The following is a 23,224-nucleotide window of genomic DNA, read 5'->3' on the forward strand; positions in this document are numbered from 1 at the left end:
ACCAGGGGAAGTATGGGTAATTCACCACACAGTTGAAAATGTAGAGAATACGCAACACCAGTGGGAGTATGGGTAATTCACCACACAGTTGAAAGTGAAGAGAATACGCAACACAAGGGGAGTATTGGTCATTCAAAACACATGTGAAAGTGTACAGAATATTCAACACCAGGGGAAGTATGGGTAATTCACCACACAGCTGAAAATGTAGAGAATACGCAACACCAGTGGGAGTATGGGTAATTCACCACACAGTTGAAAGTGAAGAGAATACGCAACACAAGTGGAGTATTGGTCATTCAAAACACATGTGAAAGTGTACAGAATATTCAACACCAGGGTAAGTATGAGTAATTTACCACACAGTCAAAAGTGTAGAGAATACGCAACACCAGGGGAAGTACGGGTAATTCACCACACAGTTGAAAGTGTAGAGAATACGCGACACCAGTGGGAGTATGAGTAATTCAAAACACATGTGAAAGTGTAGAGAATACGCAATACCAGGGTAAGTATGGTAATTCAAATCACAATGAAAGTGTATGCAACCAAAGACCTCTTCTAAAAACCAACCAATTCGAATGATACAAATCCAATGTCATCTTTGGTATCAAAAAGCAATAAAAAGGGTGTTCTTACTAGATATTTATTATTTTAGGTGGTGTGACCAAGCAGAACATGTTTCTCCAGCCCTCATTTCATCAACTGGATAGAAGTCCTCATCATCCACCAAGTCCAGACTCCATTGGCTCAAGCAAAGACATCTCAAGGCACCTTTGATGATCTTGAAAGATCCCCAGTTCAAACCTGTTTACTAAAGAACAAAAGAGTGACGTGACCAACAAAAGGCTAAATTATAAGGGGCCCTCATCCCGACGTCTTGAGAGATCTTGCCGAACCAAACATTTTAGGGACCAACCACTACTTTCCAGCTCGGAATGCGCTAGTATGTATGCATCCAAAAATTGCTTCGCTCTAGCTCATCAAATTTGTAAGACAATACACCAGTGAAACAAAACACTAGTGGTGCATCTAATTAAACTTCACTGAACAGAAAACATACCTTCCATCGCACCCAGACCAGCAGGACCAACACTTGTTCCAGGCAGCCGAGGGGGTCCACCAACAGGCACAGGTGTTTGCACAACTCTGCGAGTTTTTCAGAGGGTTTGGATGAGGCCCTAACATACATGAAAACCCTCATCAGATTGAGCTGCTCCTACACAATGAGTCAATAAGATGTTTCTGTGGTTTTACCTTGAGCTCTGAAAAATATTCTCAATATCTTTTAGAGCTAAAACCCCCAATGAAAAAGTACAAGTAAGGGAATTTTATCATTTTATTTGATAGAAATTTCCATATCTCTGCAAGATACTGAAATTTCCATAATTTGCTCAATAACTGACAAATATTAATAACTATACCCATAAGAGAAAAAAACAACACTTTTTGAAAACACTTACTGAGATTTACCAAAACAAAAAACAATTGAGTTTTATCAGTCCTTTTTTGGATAGAAAAGTCCATATCTCTGCAAGATACTGAGATTTCCATAATTGTTGTTTTTATGTTTGCCCAATTTCTGAAATAATGACTTTGCTTGCGAAAAAAAATCATTATTTTAATTTAAATTTTTTTTTTACATGGTCTCATTCTTTGGTAGGAACAACTCTTACATTTAAACTAACTACTTTTAAACCAATTTACTTTAAAATAGACATATGATTCAGACAGGGTGGTTGGGGTTTCCTCTTCCAGTTCTTAGAATCAACCATTTCTGCAAAAGCTTGTTTTAATCAGAGTGCTCTCTGACTGGTAAAACTGTTTACCAAGAAGACAATCAGAGTGCCCTGATTATCCGCAAGGGAAGGTATAAATTATATTCATCCACAAAATCAGAAGAAAAATTTGTTTGACATTTCTCCGAACAGTTTCAATCAGAGTGCTCTCTGACTGGTTAAACTGTTTCCTAAGAAGGCAATCAAAGTGCCCTGATTATCTGCAGGGGAAGATTTTCTTTGGTTTTATGAGGAATTTTTGTTAGTTTTTCATTTATGAATTAAATGAAATCTGAATCATACATCCTTAGTGCAGGTAAGGGATGGATCTTGGGACAAAAGGGGAATTTTTGAGTAATACAACACACAGGGAGAAGTGTGGATAAATCTAAGCTGAAGTCAAAGTGGTTATTTCACCATACAAATGGTTGTATGTATATTTCACCACACAAGGGACTACGTGTGAGTAGTTCACAACACAAGGAGAAGTGTCATTTACCACTTAAAAGAATAGGCTGCTCACCACACAAGGAAAAGTGTAAGCAATTCACCACTCAAGGGGAAGGGACATTAATCACAGAGTAAAGAATGGGTAGATCACCAGACAAGATTACTGGCACACCCCTGGGACATAGACTAATGTACAAAACTAACTAAATTAAATACCTACAATGTATCATATATGAAGTCATTAACTTAGACACCCAATTTATGCCCTTTATAGACTTGAAAGGGGTAACTATTTCATAATGGGTAGATCAGCACACACAAAATAGTATGAGTAGATCACCACACTGGGGAAGTAAGCAAAAATCACAACATAGGTGAAGGGGAGTAAACACACCACACCGGGGGAAGTATGGGTATTCAAAATGCATGTGAAAGTATAGAGAATATGCAACACCAGGGGAAATATGGGTAATCCAAAACACATGTAAAAGTGTAGAGAATACGCAAAACCAGTAAGGGATGGGTAATTCAAAACACAGGTAAAAGTGTAGAAAATACGCAACACTAGGGGAAGTATTGGTGATTCAAAACACAGTTGAAAGTGTAGAGAATACGCAACACCAGGTGAAGTATGGGTAATTCAAAACACATGTGAAAGTGTAGAGAATACGCAAGGGTAAGTATGGGTAATTCAGTAATGAAATGTTTACTCATCTACAACAGTTTTAATTAAATACACACCTTAAATGTTGGGTCAAATTTTCTTTGACACCTAATGAACCTATTTAGACACTAAAGTGTCTTCTACGACCCTGTATTTTGAATTAAAAAATATGTAAAAAATAAAATTTTATTTCCAGAAACAGGCACAGCAAGGTTTTGTACTGTTTTTTTCTTTCTTTGACACTAAAGTGTCACCTACTTCAGACATGCAACTTTGAATTTTCGCAAAAGATTTGAAGTTTCCAGAAACAAGCACAGCAAGATTTTGACTGTGTTTTTTAATTTTCAATGGCTGAGAAAACCAAAACCATAAAAACAGCTGACCAGCTAAAAGGTTGCATGGCTGCTAATTGCTGATGTATGAGATGGGCGAAAACCCCCCTAAAACCCATAAGGGGAAAAAAGGGGGGGAAAATTCCCATGCCGGCTCCACTATATGGCAACCAAGTTTGTCAACTCCATGACATCAGCACACCTAAATTGAATGGCCTTAATGAATAGTGAGTGAAACATAACTACATACAACTAAGCCTTTGACATATCAATTTGGAATTTTGATTTGAATGTAGATCACCACACAAAGGAACGTATGAATGATTCACCATGGGTAAATATAGGTAGCTCTCCACACTATAGGAAAGTATGAATGATTCACCATACAAGGAAAATAAGAGTAGATCACCACACTAGGAAAGCATGAATGATTCACCATGGGTAAATATAGGTAGATCACCACACAAGGAAAGTATGAATGATTCACCATGGGTAAATATAGGTAGATCACCACACAAGGAAAGTATGAATGATTCACCATAAGAGTAGATCACCACACTAGGTAAGTATGAATGATTCACCATGGGTAAATATTGGTAGATCACCACACAAGGAAAGTATGAATGATTCACCATGCGTAAATATAGGTAGATCACCACACAAGGAAAGTATGAATGATTCACCATAAGAGTAGATCACCACACTAGGTAAGTATGAATGATTCACCATCACCCCACAAGGAGAGTATGAATGATTCACCACTCAGGATGTGCACATTTCAATCTTGCAGACAATGATGCTCTTTTAAGAAAAGCCTTCATTATCTTGGTGATATTATATTAAACCTTCAGATCCATCCCAGATAAAGTAGTTACAAATTCAAAGCTACAAACACTATAAATTACTATTGACCAACACTGCATCTCCACTGGTGATGAACCTGAACTTGAATGGAGATCTGCCACTTTCAGTCTCGATTAGTTGATCTGTAGAGGATGAAAGAAACGAAAGAGAAATATTATTAAACAGTTAAGAGAACCTTTAAATAGGTCAATACAACAAACATCTGAACATATTTTCACAACAGTATTGTACATCATTGAATTAAGAAAAGCATATGAATTCTATTCCAATAGTTTTCAATAAAGAATTTCCAGAAGGTGCATGTGAAACTTTCAACAGGTAACGAGCTGCTAAATTTCAGGGATGTGAAAGAATGTTGAAGAAAAAAAAACTATTGGCGCAAAGCAGAAAAGCTTGCGAGCACAAAGCCCATGCATTTCATAACAAACACTTTCAAAGGCTTTTCATAGACCAACTCGCCCGATCCAAGGCAGCGTGTCCCTTTAACCACCAACTATTGCTCAAACATATTTCTGGTCATGGTCTGGCTACTGGTCTGAGGTAGAATGTCTACCCAAAGTTAGTTTCAATTTAAAGTTATGCCTTCAGAGTTTTTGTAAAACAACTCATCGAGGTACATAAAGGCAAGAAAATGCATTTAAGCTGGGAGATAATGAGTTTTGGTTTTTCAATTTTCAATGGCACATCTGAGCAACCAAAAAGAAGGAAATCAGCTGATCAACTAAAGATCTGCATGCCTGACACATTCCTGGAATTGTTTATAAGATTCAAGACATTCGGCACCTTTGTTAATTGTCAAAGACCAGTCTTCTCACTTGGTGTATCTCAACATATGCACAAAATAACAAACCTGTGAAAATTTGAACTTGTCCAAATTGCAAGGTAATTATTGAAGAAAAAACACCCTTGTCACACAAAGTTGTGTGCTTTCAGATGCTTGATTTCGAGACCTCGAAAATCAAATTCAAATATTTTAGTTGAAAATTACTTCTTTCTCGAAAACGACATTACTTCCGAGGGAGCTGTTTCTCACAATTAATTATTTTATACTATCAACAGCTCTCCATTGATAGAAGTACGTTTTTATGCTAACAGTGCCAACTAATAGTGTCCAGTGCCTTTAAGCCTTTTTGTTACGGAAAAATGTATCCTACCTTCAAAGTTGATTGACTAGCCACGGTAGGTTGTTGCCAACATCGAATGAGGAACCGTGTAAATAAAAGAATAAGTGAAGAAAAAGGTTAAACAAGTTGTTTCAAACATCAATGCAAATCTCAAACATCAAAGCATTTTTATGAACTTTGGGTTTCAACATAAAATGCAATATAATTTGTGATTGAAACAAAATCAAAGTGCACACCAAACCAGTTTTTAAAAGATAATAAATAATGTTTGTGTGAAACTTCTAATGAACATGAAGGTGTTCCTTCTCCTAAATCATTTAAATTTGTTAATTTTGTTTTATACCCATACACAGATGTGTGTTAGCACTGTATACTTGGTACTTTCCCCGAGTCCTGTGAAAACATATCACAGGCATGTTACTCGGGTGGGATTCAAACCCACGACCCTTGCAATTCTAGAGTACCAATTAGACTACCGAGATTGCTCTGTATCAAGATGTAATGTAGTTCGAATCCTATGTTTGGCAGCAGGTACAACAACGATAAAATAGATGTTTACATTTGCATCAGGGATAAAGAATATTAACTTTGGTGTTTTACCCTTTGAAGTTGGTAAAGTTGTCCAAATGCTTCATCCTTCACAGATCAAGCTTACACCTCCACTGACTGTTTGATGGTCAGCCACTGAACAAAGATCTGACACTCTAAGTCTGAATTACTTGATCTGTAGAGGATGACAAAAAGTAATGAGAAAGAAATTTAACATTTATATAACAGTTTCTATCATTAAATCGAGGACTGATTTCATCCAGAAATTTTGCACAGCCAACTATCTGGACTTAACATGTTATTTACACACTGAAGGCTACATGCATGATACTTGGTCTTTGGAAGTGGGACAACTTTTTCAAGTAAAAGGGCTGGCCATTATGTGCACTCTAATAGACTTCCTATACAATAACACTTAACGAAAACTAGCATGAATCTGCTCCCCATGGTCCTGCACCGAAGCTTTCAAAGCATGTCCAAATTGAGGCACTTTAATTTATTTTGAAGCCTCTAACTTCTGAAAGAAACATTGTGTAAAGTTGGGGTGAACGGATTATGAAAGGGTACATTCCAGGTCTTTTGGTACATGTATTTTTTGTAAATCTTATCAATTACACCAGAGATCATTTTTCCGTCATCATGTAAAAATAAGTGTGATTGGTCCAAAGCTCTATGATAATTTTTTCTGCAAAGTTTCCTTCCAATAAGCACCTTTCTTGCAAAAAAACAAACCCAAATGGTTAATTCAATTGGTCATGTGATACATGCCTGCAACATTACCTACATGGGACAGTTCCACTCGGTATAGGAAAGAATGCGTACTTATAAACAATGGATGATCAACTGGTAAATAGCGCAAGATTGCTGGAATGGGACACTAGATATGACTTGTAGAAAATAATTTCATGAAACCAAAGAGTTATGAAATATAAACTTGTCACCATTTTCTATAAGCTTGCCAGTAGACATCTAGAGTCTTTGGTCTCCCTCTAATTCATGAAATGGAGTGGTCCAAGTCTCCCAGTTGACTATGCATGAGGGTAATTCCAAGCAAACATGGACATGACACCAACAAATAAAATGTGTGTCACAATTTTCTTTCCACTTAGAAGTCATAGCTAACATATGAAAGAAAACAGATTAACTTTTGTTTTACACATTCTGTACCATTTTGTACAAATACAGCTAGTGCTGGGCGAATAGTGAAATTTTGGTATTCGGATACCGCTGGCAACTATCCGAAATTAACTGGATATTCGAATATTTTTTTTCGCCGCTAGAGGGCGCTATTTAAATAAGGGCGCTGTTCGTTTGTGAATGAGATCTTATGGGCGGATTGATATTAGTTTTAGACAGTGTCACTCGGTTCATTCATAAAAATAACCGGATCTAATTTAAAGATGACGATTTGCTTTTTCTTTTGATCGTGATTGACTCTACGTGAAGGAAAACTTTCGTAATCTTTGAACAAATTGCGTCAGAAATGTCACTGTTTTAACTCTTCACAGAGGTGAGCATAGTTAAATACTTAATTTATGCTGTTTTATGCTGTCTTGATAGAAGTTTCATAAGGATTTAGACAAAACATTCCTATCAGTTGTCGCCCAACGTCCACGGATATTCGGATAAAGAATATCCGGTTACTTGGTTGTAATTACAGAACTATCCGGTTTATAGGTATTCGCGCCCATTGCGGATATCCGCAAAAAAAAAGGCATCCACGGTTACGAATAGGAAAACCTATTCGCCATTAACCGGATATTCAGATAATTCTCCCAGGCCTAAATACGGCTCATTTTTGCACAAGCTATGAACGGACTATTAAAAGTGAGCATTGAGGTGTGTTATTCAAAGCTTTGATATACCTGTTATGTAATTAGCAGCAGGTACAACTTATTAATATCCAGAATTAATTTTAGTTAATGTTTCCCATTAAAGCAACGTTTGGGTGTTCTTGTTGAAGCTACCCTTATTACAAAGTTTGAAATGAGTAAAAAAAATCAACACTCTAGCTGGTATATTTTAACGAGTCATCAAAAAGTGTAATGTGACTAACCAGTAATGCGACTGACCATGCAATGTAATGACCAACTCTTTTTTTTTAAGAGGAGGATGCTAAGTGGTCAGCAAAGCTGGATATAGTTATGACTAACTAGAGGACAATACAAGAATTAAGAGAACTGAGGCTCTGCAGATGCCACTCATGCCCCCACAATGCATGTTTCTAATAGTATGCTCAAAACTATAAGACATCGTCAGCGGTTTCACGAAGTAGCACTCTACGTGCTTAAGGATTTTTTTTACACATTTTTATTTTTTTTACATTTCTGTTGATAATGCACGAAGACCTACAATTCCATAATGTTTCGAAGCTCAGACAGCTTTACTTTTTTAATTAAGCTAATTAGGGTTTTCAATTTTGGCACAAACGTGGCATTTTTTGTTTTCACGAAGTAGCACCCGAACCTCTGTTTACCGTTGTATGCAGCAGGCACTCGCGTCAAAGTGTGGTAAAAACGTTTTCACGAAGTAGCACGCAAGTTGTGTGAGCGCACGCGCGCTGACCTAGTTTCAAAAATCAATACAAAATGCTGTGTTGTAGCATAGGCGAGTGCTACTTCGTGAAAACGCAAAAAGACATATTTTGCACTTTTTGGGTTTCACGAAGTAGCACGCATCTTCTCTTGTGTCTAGTTTCATAATTAATTATGCAAATGAGTCAAAATAAGATTAATTGATAAGTTCAAGTCATCAAGTATCTACATTGAAAAATTTAAATGGAAATACTTTGAAGTTTTGAAGGGAGGCGGGTTTCTAAAAAGTGTTCAACTTCAGCGGCCGTTTTCTTTGATTGTTGTTCTTTGCTGGTATAGCAGTGAGTGCTACTTCGTGAAACCGCTGACGACGTGTTGTACATATTGTAACTTCTAGTTTCATCAATTGTACAGAGTTTAAATGTTATCATACGAAATAAAATAAAGAAAAGCAACATTTCTGAGAATTTGGAGTAGACAAGTGAAGTAATGGCATTGAAATTGCAGGCCTGATACTTCACGGAGGCAACGGAGGCGGTTGCCTCCGTTGCCCCTTGTCATTGCCTTGGTGCCCTTGAAATGCTCCAGTAGAAATTTACAATTCCCTCATAGGGTGCCCTTTGCCAAAGAGAAAATGCCTTGGTGCCCTTACCCTTTCAAAAACGAAGCATACAGGCCTGAAATTGTTTACTCTCCACAAATTGTGGACATACTAAGCTTAGGCGATTTCACGATATTATCGAATATCGCGATAATAACTTGGAAACGATTCCGATATCGGATCGATTTGGTTTTAATCGAAATATCGCAATATCGGGATGTATTCCTAGCTGAGACATCTTGCACCCCATAGGTTTGGAGTAAAACCAGAAGAATAGGTCATTAGAACACCTCTCTTATGCTGTGACTGTCTCTTCTACAACTTTCACTGGGAGTTTGAAGACTGATGATGTCAAATTTAATTAATCGCAATTATATGGAATATCGCGATATATTGTCGGCGATATATCGTGAATAAAATAAATCGATATCGCCCAAGCTTAGGACATACCACTGCCTAGGGCTGAAAAACAAAAATGTTATGTAGACTGAAAATACAAGGATTTCAAGAAGAAGCACAGACAAATCTCCCAAAAGAGCAAACAAAAGCAAAAAGCTGATGTCCCCACCATTTTCCTTGATTTCGACCTCAGAACAAGATTTAGAAGTCTCGAAATCTAGCATCTGAAAGCACACAGCTTCGTGTGACCAGCAAATCACTAATCACTGCAGATTTCTGTACCATGTCTCACAAACATTTTCCACCCTTACCTTTTTAATTATTTTTAACTTTGGAAACATGTTCTAAAAAATTTAAAAAATTTTCTTAAAGCTTAATGTGATCAAACTGTACAATATCCATCTTCAGGCATTTAAAACAAATGGTTTCTCTTAATAAATTTACCTTTTGACTGAGAAGACATCTTTGAATCTTTATGCAGGACTTCATGTGCATCATCAAGCATCTACTTTGGGGCGTAGACTTTATCTGTCCGATGACATCTGTAGCTATAACCTAAATACAAACAAAATATAAAATGTTTGGTGAAAAGGTCTGTTAGTTTCTTATATGAGGGTGGCATGAGGTAATTCTCAAAACACTTGCTCCATATCTAGTAGTTTTAAACTAAAACTCCCCAAAGTCTACCGGTACTTAACAATGCGCATTTTCATCAGTGCCATTCCAGCTTGAAACAGGATACTTTTAAAAAGACGATGTCTGCAAAAATCATTGCCATACACCATACATGTTAATCGCAGTGTACACAAATTTCAGAAATTTTGCCAAACAGTACATATGTCTGCTCTTTGGCATTCTTGGATATATGATTGAGCATAGATCTACCACATCAAATAGTTTATTTGTAAAGAATTGTAAAGCGTAAATAATATAAATTGAAAAAGTTTGCTGCGTCCAAGGTGCACCCTCAGTAGACACATTTTTGCAAAAAACACATGGCATGATGACAGGTCTTGCCATATAAAAAGGTATGTGACAAAACACACGCACAGCAATCGTGAAAGTGTACATATAACCTCATTTTCATTTTTTACGTCTGTGCACATATTCGGGCTTGCGCGGAACACATCGGCAAAAAGGTGCCCTAACAATCACCTTTATAATGACGTTTAAAGTCACCTGGAAGTGGTATTTTTTTAAATAAAGCTTTTGTCACTAAAATATGTGTTTTTACGAGAGGAATGTGAATAAAAAGTTAACTAAGGTTTAAAAATATTAGTTTTGATTGTATTTACAAATTTACGAGTAGGCCCCGACCCGAGAGGGCGCTGCTCGTGACGTAATTCAAGGCGCGATATTTGAAGAGAAAATTTATTATCAGGCCCCCGTACATTACGTCTTTCAGATACCTTCTTCGATTTCCCACTAGCTGGAAAAATTGTTGGGACAGCGTCGTGTTTAAGAATGGCTCTTCTCGTCATGTCAAATGAGTGGTGTATCCCGGATTCGAAGCACGACGGCTCGAAGTGTTCGCTGCATAGCGCTGAAAAAGACGTCGGACCGGACCACTTTGCTCTAGTTAATCTGACTTTCGCAGCCCACAACCGCAGACTCAATCTTTAGTTGTTTTGCTGCATCCAGCAGCAATACACCTGGTTGGATTGCAGGAAAAATGCCAGAAAAAAAAAACCTTTTTTGCAGCGTACAAACTCACGTCTTAGAATTACATGTACTTTTGCACGTGTGTTTATCTACGCATCGAGGCAAAGTCTTCCTTTTCCTACGTCACAAAAGGGGTAGGCGGAGTCAACCCCCCAAGCACTTAATTTTTTTTTAACATATAAATCGTGACAAACAAATTCAAAAAATTGTTTTATTGTTAATAAACATATACTCTTATGTTTAAAAGAAAAAAAATTCTATTTCCAGGTGCCTTCAAGTTATTTTTAGAAAAGTACACAAGTTATTATGACGTAGAGCACACCTCAATGATTATGCAAAACAAATCAATTTGCTCAGAAAGTACGTGAATCTTGGGTCATTGCACTTTCAGTTGGACTGAAATATTTTGTACAAAGCGGCAGTCAAGTAGTCAACAAAGTCGTGTTTTTTTTCATTGAAGAAGCAAAATCTAACTCTTTCCACCTAGGAATTAATGTTAAGTGATTAATTTTGAGTTGAAATGTGAAGTTTGAAAGCAATTTATGGTTGCGATCGTATTTTTTTTTTATGCGGAAAAAATAAAATAAAAAATCAATCGCAACGTTAAATTCATGTCACAAAAATAAAACATCAGCCGAGAATGGTACTATTTTTAACAATTATATTGATGTTTTCACGCCATCTTACTTGATCCATGGTTTCTTGAATATGTCTTTGTTTGAAAACTGTTAATATTTTTTCGGAATCCCTGTTCAAAAGTACGATGGTTGTATATATTAAATTGACTTTGAAACTGACAATACACATGGAAAATGTAGTGGGCGGCCATTTTGTGGTCACATGACGGTAACGCCTCTTCCTGATTGGATGAAAGTCAATATCTGACTGTAAACAAAGTCAGCTGGTTTTTAAAAATGTTTTTACTCGTTTTAATTTTAACTAGGAAGTCCCCCCTCCTCCCCCGTCAATAATAATAATAATATTAATAATAATTAATCAATTTAAATAAAATTAGTAAACAAATAAATGTAAATAAATAAATAAATAATTTAATTATTAATATTATTATTATTATTAATTATTATTATTATTTTTTTTTTAATACATAGTCAGAATAAGATAATGTTTAAAAGAAAATGAAGAAAAATTACATGGAACAAAAATACCAAATTGCAGTGCAAGGCTTTCAGAACTAAAGTAAAGTTTGATCCTGATGCAATGGTGGGTAATGAGGTGGGCGGTGAGTGGGTGTGTCTTTCTGGCGATGGGTGGGTGGATATGTTTGTAGGCTGACAGGCAGTTGGGTGGGTGGGTGGTCAACTGATGATTTAATTATTACTGTTTTAATGTTATTAAGCCTATTCTAAGCTTTCCATTGATACCAAATTCATAAAAATTGAACAAGAAATAAGGAAACAACAACATTTTTGGTAGATCTTTTATTCGCATCATTTCGATCACAAAGTCCGATTCACTTTTGTGTTGTTTTCAATGGAAGTCCATTGGACGCTAATTAGGCTAATTTGGCGACACAACAAATTTAATAACTTCTCTTCAAGAGCTTTCCAGCAGTTTCAGTTTCATTGAAATCCATTAACTTTTCATTTTTTTGTCACATACCTACATATAAGCAAAGATTATAGAGCGCCGCAAGGCGCAAGCTGCGGAACTGAAGCTTTATCTATTGTTGGAACGTGAAATACGCATGGGCACCATTTCAGCAAGTGAATGTTTTGTTTCCCATTGATAGGAATGGTCATTGTCTGCACTGAACTGCACTGATCTATGTTGTATCAAAAGAGTTACTTGCCGAAATGGCATCCAGTGGGATTTCACATTTCAGCCCGAGTTCCGCATCTTGCGCCTTGCGGCGCTCTATAATCTTTGATATAAGCAAGACACTTAGCCCTGCTTAGGACCACTGCCATGGAGGAGTCAAACTCTTGACAAGACACTTAAAACTTAATCGTACTTCATTTTCAAATACTATAGAAGGAAAAGCCAGAGGGCCTTAACAACACTAACATGCAAAAGTTTATTTGCAAAGGTTAACGCATAAAGCAAGGACCAGAAGGTACATGTAGGTAGGGTCCTAGATTTGTGTCTTAAAGACACTGGACACGTTTGGTAATTGCCAAAGACCAGTCTTCTCACTTGGTGTATCTCAACATTTGCATAAAATAACAAACCTATGAAAATTTGACTCAATTGGCCGTCGAAGTTGCGACTCATTAAACTCCGCATCCCCCTCAACATAATGAAAGAAAAAACACCCTTGTCATGCGAAGTTGTGTGCTTTCAAATGCTTGATTTCGAGACCTCAAAATCTAATTCTGAGGTCTCGAAATCAAATCTGTGGAAAAATACTTCTTTCTCGAAAACTACATTTCTTCAGAGGGAGCTGTTTCTCGAAATGTTTTATACTAATATCAACCTCTCCCCATTACTCGTTACCAATCAAGGTTTTACGCTAATAATTATTTAGAGTAATGACAATTGTTTTCAGTAATTACCAATAGTGTCCACTGCCATGCCTCTGTGGTGGCGAGACCGATGTGTGAAAAAAAAGAAAGAGCCATTTCATTTTCAGCTCAACAAGGTGGGCGGCTAGGCCCTAATTCAACTCAAAATAATCATGTGAAAATCCTACAAATTAAAAACACCATTATCACAATCAAATCTGTAACTCACCATCACGCTTTTGTGGTAGTTGTGTCTTCCGTAATCCTTCTGAAATCCGTAAAAACTTCATTTTTGTTGGGCAATAAAGCACAGTTCAGGTCGAGTTGACGCCGTCCATTTTTTCTTTGAAACTCATGCTTTTGTTGCATTGCAAGGAGTCGCACGTGATAATCCATAGGCTTCTGAAACAGTCGTTTTCATTGGTCAATCTGCAGTTTGGTTTGTTTTGGGGCGTTTTTGGAAGTTAGGCCTACCCCAATCATCTTGATTTTTAATGACAGGACCCTGACAGCAATTTAGTACATTGTTTTTGTGATTAAAATTGGCCTATTGAAAAGGGCAGTCTCTTAATTGTATTTGTTGTGCCTATAAAGACATAAGGGACAAGGTATTGACTCCGATTCAAGTTTTCATGCCTCGATTCTGGTGCGCGAGTTGCTCATTGATAAATAAACTCGTAATTCATAAACAAAAAGCTAAATTTAAGTTGGGATTAGCAGACTTATGCAAAAAAACAAGTGTTCCCCCTTATTTATAAAGTTAATAAAGTGTGTCTTTCCAATTCAAACGATAAAATAACAGAACTTATACTTTAAAGACACTGGACACTATTGGTAATTGTCAAAATCCAGTCTTCTCACTTGGTGTATCTCAACATATGCATTAAATAACAAACCTGTGACAATTTGAGCTCAATCGGTCATGTCATCAAAGTTGCAAGATAATAATGAAAGAAAAAACACTCTTGTCACACGAAGTTGTGTGCTTTCAGATGCTTGATTTCAAGACCTCAAGTTCTTCTTTCGCGAAAAGTACTCCACTTCAGAGGGAGCTGTTTCTCACAAAGACAATGTTTTATACTACCAACCTCTCCCCATTACTCATTACCAAGTAAGGTTTTATGCTAATAATTATTTTGAGTAATTACCAATAGTGTCCACTGCCTTTTACTAGTTAATGGAGTTTTACATGGTTTCCTGCCTCAAACACAATGGTAACAAAGACTCATTTACTGCAACCAGTACAAGTTACAAGTACTATCACCAGGCATGGCTAACTTTATTTTGTAACATATAGACAAACAAAATCAAAATAGCGTTTACAACTTTATATTTCGAAATTTTACAAATCGGAAAAAACTTCATCAATTAGTAATCTGAGAATCGGCCTCACAAAAAGGTGAACCCAACAAAAATCTTGTTTTTTATCTCGATTCAATAGTATTTCCAATGACATGATAACCATTTTCTTGCGAGAATTGAAAAGGAGCATTTTAACAAGCTTACTAAAAGCTTTCTTGGCTTGGTTTATTTGTATGATCCCCAGAAAAACCCTGTCTATTCTACATTTGTCTATGAGTTTAATAATTTTCTTTCCAGCAGTTCTGCATTAAATTGATTTAATGTCTCACTGTGGACAGGTGAATGGAAGATTTGGGGCATAAAAGTAAGGTGTATGAATGTTCATCACAGAATAACAAATCTGTAAGAATAAGTTTTGCAGTTATTTGTATGGCATAAAGACTTTTAGCAATTCATGCACAATAAATCTTCTTATATGGCAAGCCTGGTGTAACTTTAGACAAGAACTTCTTCAAATCATACTTTACAGGAAACTAATGTAGATTGTTGTTCCATTATACACCCCTCATATTTACATAGTCACAGGTAACATTTGTTTTAATGGTTGACTAGTATCCTGGTTGCAGACAGTCATAGAAATATTATTTACAATTTATGAGAGGAAACAGAAAAATATTTCTCGGCAAAAATATACAGGACGTACTTGAATACAGTTTTACAATACCAACTACATGTAGATACAGCAAAAGGCTTGCTAAAGAAATTGCACACTAGAATAACAAGGTGAATTCATAAATCTGTCATACCGACTTGAGAAGACTTCCAAGAAACTTAACTGAAACACAGCACATTAACATTCTTGGATGATTGTGAAATAAAGTCTTTTTCTTGTAATTGTTTTAGTAATAAGCAAGGATACATTCTGCTTTACTTTGAAATATTGTTTTCTCTGAAATGTCTAGTGAGAGTGGCATAAACAATTAGCAAGGGCAGGCATGTGGACAATGATGGTTTAAATTACAAAGATCAGTATCCACAAAAAAGGTGAACCAACTTAACAAGTTTGAGCTCAACCGATCAGCAGAGTCATAGAAAAATAGGTAAAACAAAAACATTTGTTTTCATAATTTTCAAACAGTTTCCATCAAGTATGCTTCTGTTATACCAGTATTGTTTATGTGTTGTGCTGTCATTTTAGCCTTCAAGCACAAATCTAAGGTCGAAATGTCAGGTCAGTAACTATACTTTGCATTAGTGACTCTTCATGAAACCTGGCAAAAGAACTTGACTAACATACGCTCTTCAGATGCAATGTATATAACATGCATCTTTTGGGATGTGTGGCCGGTCATGAAAATTCACAATGCATTTATTGAGATAAACGCCTCTTCCTGTATTAGTCACTAACACGACATTATTGTGGCTCTTTGTGAAAATGGTGATGATATACAGAGAGTAAAATACATAAATTTTAGTTACCAATTATTACCCCTGAAAACAAAACAAAGTTGAAACAAAATTACTGTTTTATAAGAGATGTTCAATTTGCATCGGGGATAAAGAATATTAAGTTTTTGGTTTTTGACCCATACACCGGTGTGTGTTAGCACTGTATACTCAGTACTTTCCCGAGTCCTGTGAACAAATATCACAGGCATGCTACTCGGCTGGGATTCGAACCCACGACCCTTGCAATTCTAGAGCAGTGTCTTACCAACTAGACTACTGAGGTTGCCCGGTAGCTAGAAGCAGTTCAAATCCTATGTTTAAGCAGCAGGTACCGCAACGATAAAAGAGATGTTAAATTTGCATTGGGGATAAAGAAATTACTGTTCTTTTAACTTAGAATAGATCATTTGTGTATTCATGCAATAGTGTTTAAGAATAACAGCATATATTGCATTGCTTAATATCAATAAAGCAGTTTGTTTCTGTACCTCTGTATTATTGCACAATTGACTATCACTAACCATGTAAACTTTACCGTTATCCCTACCAAACAACACTATAAATGAAGTGACCACCAAATTGACTACAAAAAAAAATGTAAGTAACTTTTACCAAACGTGCAAAACATAACTTGAAATTATTAGTTATACATTATTTTCAAGACTGGTCTGGGTTGTTGGAATGGCTCATAAAAATGACATTGTTTCATAGTTTTTCCACAAGATCAGGAACATTTCTTTGCTTGCCCATTATCCGCCACATTGCCTTTGAAATATGTGACCTTTGAACTCACTCCTTAACCAAAGTTATGCAAATTTCTAAGGGCAGTTGAAATATACACAAACGGCACGTATTCTGTAGCAGAGCCACGCAAAATGCGTATGAATGATGCATACAATGTGGATTGAGTTCACATTTTTAGCCCTAGTTATGTGAAATACAAGACTTAATCTTCCGCAATGACAGCTTCCCCCATGTACCCTGTCCACCTCATACTATACAAATAATTATTGATAACTACATCTCTAAGAGTCCATTGTAATATATCCTCTAAACACAAACAATTGCTAAGCACTGACAAGTATTGCTTAACAGAAACAAGCCAACAGCTGAACCTCAATAAAGGATAAACATTGTTGTGACTGGTTCCCATTAATCTTTTTGCTTAGCAAAAATATTTGCTAAACAGTATTTTCTGTTGGTCAGCTTTATAACATTTTGGGCACAGCTTTATTTGGTCAATGGATCATAGGGAATGACTGTAGCTTCATAAAATTAATTTCTAACAGTCAGGGTTTTTTTTTTCAACATTTTTTTTAAGTATACATAAAATTTGCCCGGTGAAGGGATAAACTAAAAAGTATTTTTCTAAACAGACAAAAATACCTTAATATCGGACATAAAATTTGACCTGGTAATTAAATATGTATACCAATATCTACCAAACAATAAAACTCACCAGAAAGTAAGGAACACAAATGCTAGACTCAATCTAGTGGAAAATGAGTACTTCAACAAATTAAAGTGGTAAATTCCTCTTCAAACATTAACATATACCCCAAAAATAGTAAGCTGTTTGCTTCCACAAACCAACATATTTAGCAACCTTACAATTCCAACTAAATGATTACATTTATGCGATGAACTTTTAGTACTTATATGAGCTTCTGAACAGCCTTGTCCAAAATAAATATATTAATTTATTCCATAAATTCACCGTACTGTGTTCATAAACTACGTCCATTAGGTTTAGTACCTCAAATCACAACAGTGTGTTGTTTTGAAACAATCTCTAAAACCATTAAAAATATAGGTTGACAATTACATTGTATTGGATGATCTTAACACTCATATATTAATCATATACATTTCAAAAAGTATTTCTTAATTTCTTTTTTAAATTAGATATTCATGTAAATATACAGTACTGTTATTGAATGGGCAAATTTCTTATTGAGATGTTGAAAGTGAGAGTTGGAATATAAAACTGAGTTATCTGGAAAGGTAATGGCATTCTCGCACCGATCAATTTGGTTTCAAAATTAATAGATTTGTATATATAAAAGATCAAGTAACAAACCATGAGTGAAACTGACTTGGTAAATTTTAATTCAAAATAAGGTATGATCCCTCCTAAGGGCGTGGTCCCTCCCTAACCAGCAGTTTAAAGGCAGTGGACACTATTGGTAATTGTCAAAGACTAGCCTTCACAGTTGGTGTATCTCAACATATATGCATAAAAGAACAAACCAGTGAAAATTTGACCTCCATAATATAAGATAATAATGAAAGAAAAATAACCCTTTAGATGGTTGATTTCGAGACCTCAAGTTCTAAATCTGAGGTCTCGAAATCGAATTCATGGAAAATTACTTCTTTCTCGAAAAATATGACACTTCAGAGGGAGCCGTTTCTCACAATGTTGTATACCATCAACCTCTCCCCATTACCTGTTACCAAGAAAGGTTTTATGGCAATAATTATTTTGAGTAATTACCAATAGTGTCCACTGCCTTTAAGGTTGAATGAATTGACAGGTATCCCTGAACAAAAATGCTGACAAAATAGGCTGACCTCCAACGTTACCATTAGATAGATCAGTTAGAGGAGCACTGGCATTTTGAACCACACATTCAAATCCCATTCTAGTTAATTTGTCTTACTTCACTCCAAATTTTCTAAAACTAAATATTGTTTTATTTGTGTTGGCTTTGTCAGAGGGGAGTCAAGTTGCACGTAAAAATTACGGTAAGTGTTGTCAGTGTTGTCAAAAAACTTATTAATTCTCAAAAATGAATTGCCCAGGTTCTACCAAATAAAGGCCCTATGTCCACACCAAAATCTGAAAACAAAAACCCAAAGAAACTATAAATTTTGATAAACATGAATTGGGCTTCAAAGACCTTTTCTTATCTCTCCACCAAAGGGCAGATCAAGTGTAACTTTTCAAAGCTCTCTTCATGAAGATAGGGTATAGCGCTAGTAAAACAGATGGGATCTAAATACTTTACTCTTTTGAAGAAGAAAGGAAGTTGAGCCATGGCTGGGTAGTAAGGCCATTTTCAAATTGGCGACTGTGGCAACAGCTTTGGCTGTTGCTAATAAGTGTGTTGTTATGGGTTTCCTACGATCCTATGTTCATGTGACGATGAAGCTGTAGCCGTTAATAATATGAATATGGCTTTAGTTATCTTTAGTTAAAAAACCTTCACCAACAAAACTAAGGACTTTCTTTCACTCAATCAATGGCTTGTGCACTTTGTTATTTTCGCGGATCAAATGTTTCTGTATTTTCCGCAAAATAATGAAAATGCGGATGAAAGATTTTATCAGAATAGATGAAAACATTCTCGGCTATGAATAATTGTTTTGAAGGGGACAAGGTGGCAGCACACTTACCAAGTAAATCCATCCTCAGAAGTTATTATACTCATGCTCTGAAATATTCAATGAAAATTTACCGGATAGATCGTCTGCTGCCACCAATGTTCATTTAGCATTCCAACATCTTCCAATATCATGCACTTTTAACAAGAACCACAGCTGTAGTTGTTTTTCTAACATGCAACATATTCTGTTCTCAAGTTTAAGTCACAGTTAATGAGAGGTGGGAACCTCTCTTTCAATATATTCACCATTAAATCCCTATGAACAATAAGAAGTTACATGTATTGTTTTACAAATTCTGAATACATGAACTGCTGCTTATATACATGTACCATACACAATAATACATGATTATACAAACCTACTTGTATAATCTCTGAACCATAACCAAGAGTACCAACTCTTCACAATTTGAAAAAAACTCATCTTTGTGAAAGTGATAAAGAAGTCCTTCATTCAAATTAAACCATTTTAAATCTTTTGTTGGTTTCAAGCACTGCTTAAAGTTATTATACAGGATTGAAAGGGTCAAAAACATCATTGTTTTAGTCTGAAACTTTACTAATCATGAAGTTCATGATAGAACCATTTTTTTTCTAAAATTCACTCATATTTGAAAAAACTGTACCTGCAATCCTCAAAGATTGCAACTGCTGATCTCAGTTCTTATAACCAAAGTGTTATAGATGCTATGTCAGATTTTTGACCGATTTTGACCACGTGACCAATTCTTATGTGTTTTATAAGAAACGATTTAACTTTTTGTCATGGTTAAAAATAAAAGTTAAATTTTATTTCGTTAGAGCGGGTGATACTCTTTGAAATACCATTCACTCAAAAAAAATCTATTTTTTAATGATTGGGGCCAAAAATCTGACATGTGTGTACATGCTAAAATCTGCGCTTGGTTCACTGTTTTCTCCCGACTCACAACAAATTTTTCACAGGTTTGTCATTTTAAGTACATTGTCGATCACATAAAACATAAACACTGTTTGCGACTATTTCTGCTTGTACTTGGCTTGTCACCCCTTATTGCATCTGATGAACTAGCTGTTGCAACGAAAGCTCACACAGTTTTTTTTATGTAATAAGTTAGTCTTTAAGTGCTACCACTACCTTCCTTGTTTTATCTAGCAGACTATTAACAATGCTATCTCTATCATTGTGATTTTGTCAGCTCTACCAATCCTGTATAATGCCTTTAAAAAAAGCCAGCTACATCCCAAGGAAGTCTACTTTACAAAGCTCATATACAACTATGCCAGACTTCCATTTTGTTTTCATTTAAAGATCGCTCTTGTGTGCAAAGGAGACACGCCGTCGATTTCCAGATGTTGAAATTTTGACCGTCAAGCTCTACATGTTTCCCAAACAGTGTAAAGGATCTTAAGGGTTCCATCTTCAGTAACATGTGCTAGTGAAGTTGTTTTGTTTTTCAAAAGAAGACGTGTTTGTACTTTCTTTTGTATTTGTATAAATTTTGCTTGTATAGCGCCATGAGCGTTTTGCATGACGGACCTGAGCGCTCTATAAGAGGCCACTATTATTATTATTTAATGTTCAGGATGTGACAAATCAGCAATTGATATCTCAAAACTCATCTAAGCTCATGACACATCCTTACTCCTGTGCAGTGTAATGACAAGTAACTCTCAAAGTTACTTTTGACCGACACAGGATGCATCCTTCAATTCTGCAGCACAAAATATTTAGACTGAGCATGTTTGGTGTACAATGAATGCTAACATTAAGTAGCAACTGCTGATTTTGGTGTAGCAACTGATATGCTTTGTGTAGCATTTTGCTTAACACTATACTGAATACTCATCATCAAAATTCTTACCACAGAACCAACATATCCCCTGCGATTTTGACCCCAAAACACCTGATCTAAATAATCACTTATTAAGTGGCCCTTACTTGCTGAATGAGGCCAGATCATGTGGCGACTACAGCTACCCATACTGTTGCTAAGGGTGTCCTTTACTTAAATGCACATCAAGGAAATCCAGCCACATCTGTAGCCGCCAATTTGGACCTGGCCTTAAATATGAAGTTGGAGCCGATTTTGTTTTACAACTCTTCATTATAGGCAAATGGTTTCACTGATATATTACTTGAGCCACAGACGCTGTGATTCAATCTAGACCTGACACCAACAAAAAGGGGAGTCAAAGAGTTGACAGACTTCTGAAACAAATTTGAATAATACAATCTGGCTATGTACAAAATGAAATGTACAAAGATGAGTTTATCAAATGGACTGATGTATTCCTACTGTATGTAACTTTGTGTATGGAGCTGTTGACTTTAAAAATTCCAACTCCTAAGATACTCTGGTCAATCCAATAACAACGATATCGTTGATCCAACAATTCTACTAGAAGCTTTATACTGGCACGCCTTCGGAGAGCTTTATTCACATAATATGGAGAGGTGGCTTCAAGCTACCAAGCTAGTCAGTTCTTCTCCCGAGTAATCAATCAATGTTTTGTCAACAGGTGTCGCTATTTTTCTTTCTTAGGGATTTTTCCCTTCTCAATGCTCCTCCTGCATCCCCACTCTAGAAGACGTCCTCAAACCGACCATCAATCTTTGATGCTTTCTCTGGAGTGGCTCAGCCATTATTAAATTACTGCACATGAGTTCACTCCAAGTCAGCTTGGAGGCAGTACGGAAAGAGGGGGTGGAGTCATGAGCGGGCGGCATGATGCTTTATTAGAAGCAACAACCAGATGGCGTCTGCTTCTGCTGATCCACAAAGTCTCTAACGTTGAATCGGGGCTCGTTGGGACGTCTCGTCTTCTTCATCTTCAAATCTCTAAAATTACAAAACAACAAAAAACACTTTATGGTTAGAGGGCAGCTTTGTAGCGGAAGGTGATCATGGTGATCATAAGCGCAGGTAAGCAAAGACATGAAATTTGGCTCTAGGCTTGGTGCCTCTTGAAGTGTTTCCTAAAGACTTAAGATTTTCAAAATTGAGCACCCTTTGCAAAATGAAAACGGCCTTCCCCTCTCAAAATATTCAAAGTGCCTCTGCTATCACGCAATCTCGGTAGTCTAGTAGTAAGACACTGCTCAAGAATGGCAAAGGTCATAGGTTTGAATCCCACCCAAGTAACATGCCTGTGAACATTAAGTACTGCGTACACACATCGGTGTACATGTTTGGGTTAAACAAATTCTTTATCCCCAATGCAAATTAAATATCTGTTAAACAAATAATATTCTCTGCCCCTGATGCAAATTAACATAAAATCATTGCGGTGCCAACTGCAGAATTTGACCTTCCGGCAAGCTCAGTGATCTAGTTGTAAGACTTCTGTCTGAAGATGTATAATTTAAGTGGTAATTTGTGACTAAGCACATCATTATACCCACAGACATTATGCAAACAAATATAACTAATATATCTTGTTATATCAGAGTCTGCTGAGTACCTTTCTGGTGTAGCTTTCTGCAACCCTGTATTATCTCTTGATAACATGTAAAAATGAGTTGCAAACAAGCAAACATGGATGTCCTTTCTTCCATTTAGCAGACTAGTCAGCTGTACGTTTGACTAGCCCAATCAAATTTTGACTAGCCTGTTACAGTAAGTTAATACAGGTACGCTGTGAAAATTACTAACTTCTGATAAGCCCATTGGGCTACCTAGAAG

General features: G+C 36.2%; 1 protein-coding gene and 1 long non-coding RNA gene across 2 annotated transcripts in view; both read right to left on the minus strand.

The window, feature by feature from the left end:
* Window positions 1–5,679: 5,679 nt before the first annotated feature.
* Window positions 5,680–13,742, minus strand: LOC117293077. Its single transcript, XR_004519354.1, has 3 exons — window positions 13,649–13,742; window positions 9,740–9,850; window positions 5,680–5,936 (listed from the first exon to the last, which is right to left on the minus strand). It is a non-coding gene; the product is annotated as an uncharacterized LOC117293077 (long non-coding RNA).
* Window positions 13,743–20,475: 6,733 nt separating this feature from the next.
* LOC117293049 (ras-related protein Rab-26-like) overlaps window positions 20,476–23,224 on the minus strand; it is a 45,539-nt gene continuing 42,790 nt past the window's right edge. Inside the window, exon 7 of the mRNA XM_033775262.1 lies at window positions 20,476–22,381. Coding sequence (XP_033631153.1) covers window positions 22,279–22,381 — 103 coding nt within the window. The 3' untranslated portion in view covers window positions 20,476–22,278. The remainder of the gene's footprint in view (window positions 22,382–23,224) is intronic.

Source organism: Asterias rubens, chromosome 7 (genome assembly GCF_902459465.1).
Source record: "Asterias rubens chromosome 7, eAstRub1.3, whole genome shotgun sequence".
Classification (NCBI taxonomy): domain Eukaryota; kingdom Metazoa; phylum Echinodermata; class Asteroidea; order Forcipulatida; family Asteriidae; genus Asterias; species Asterias rubens.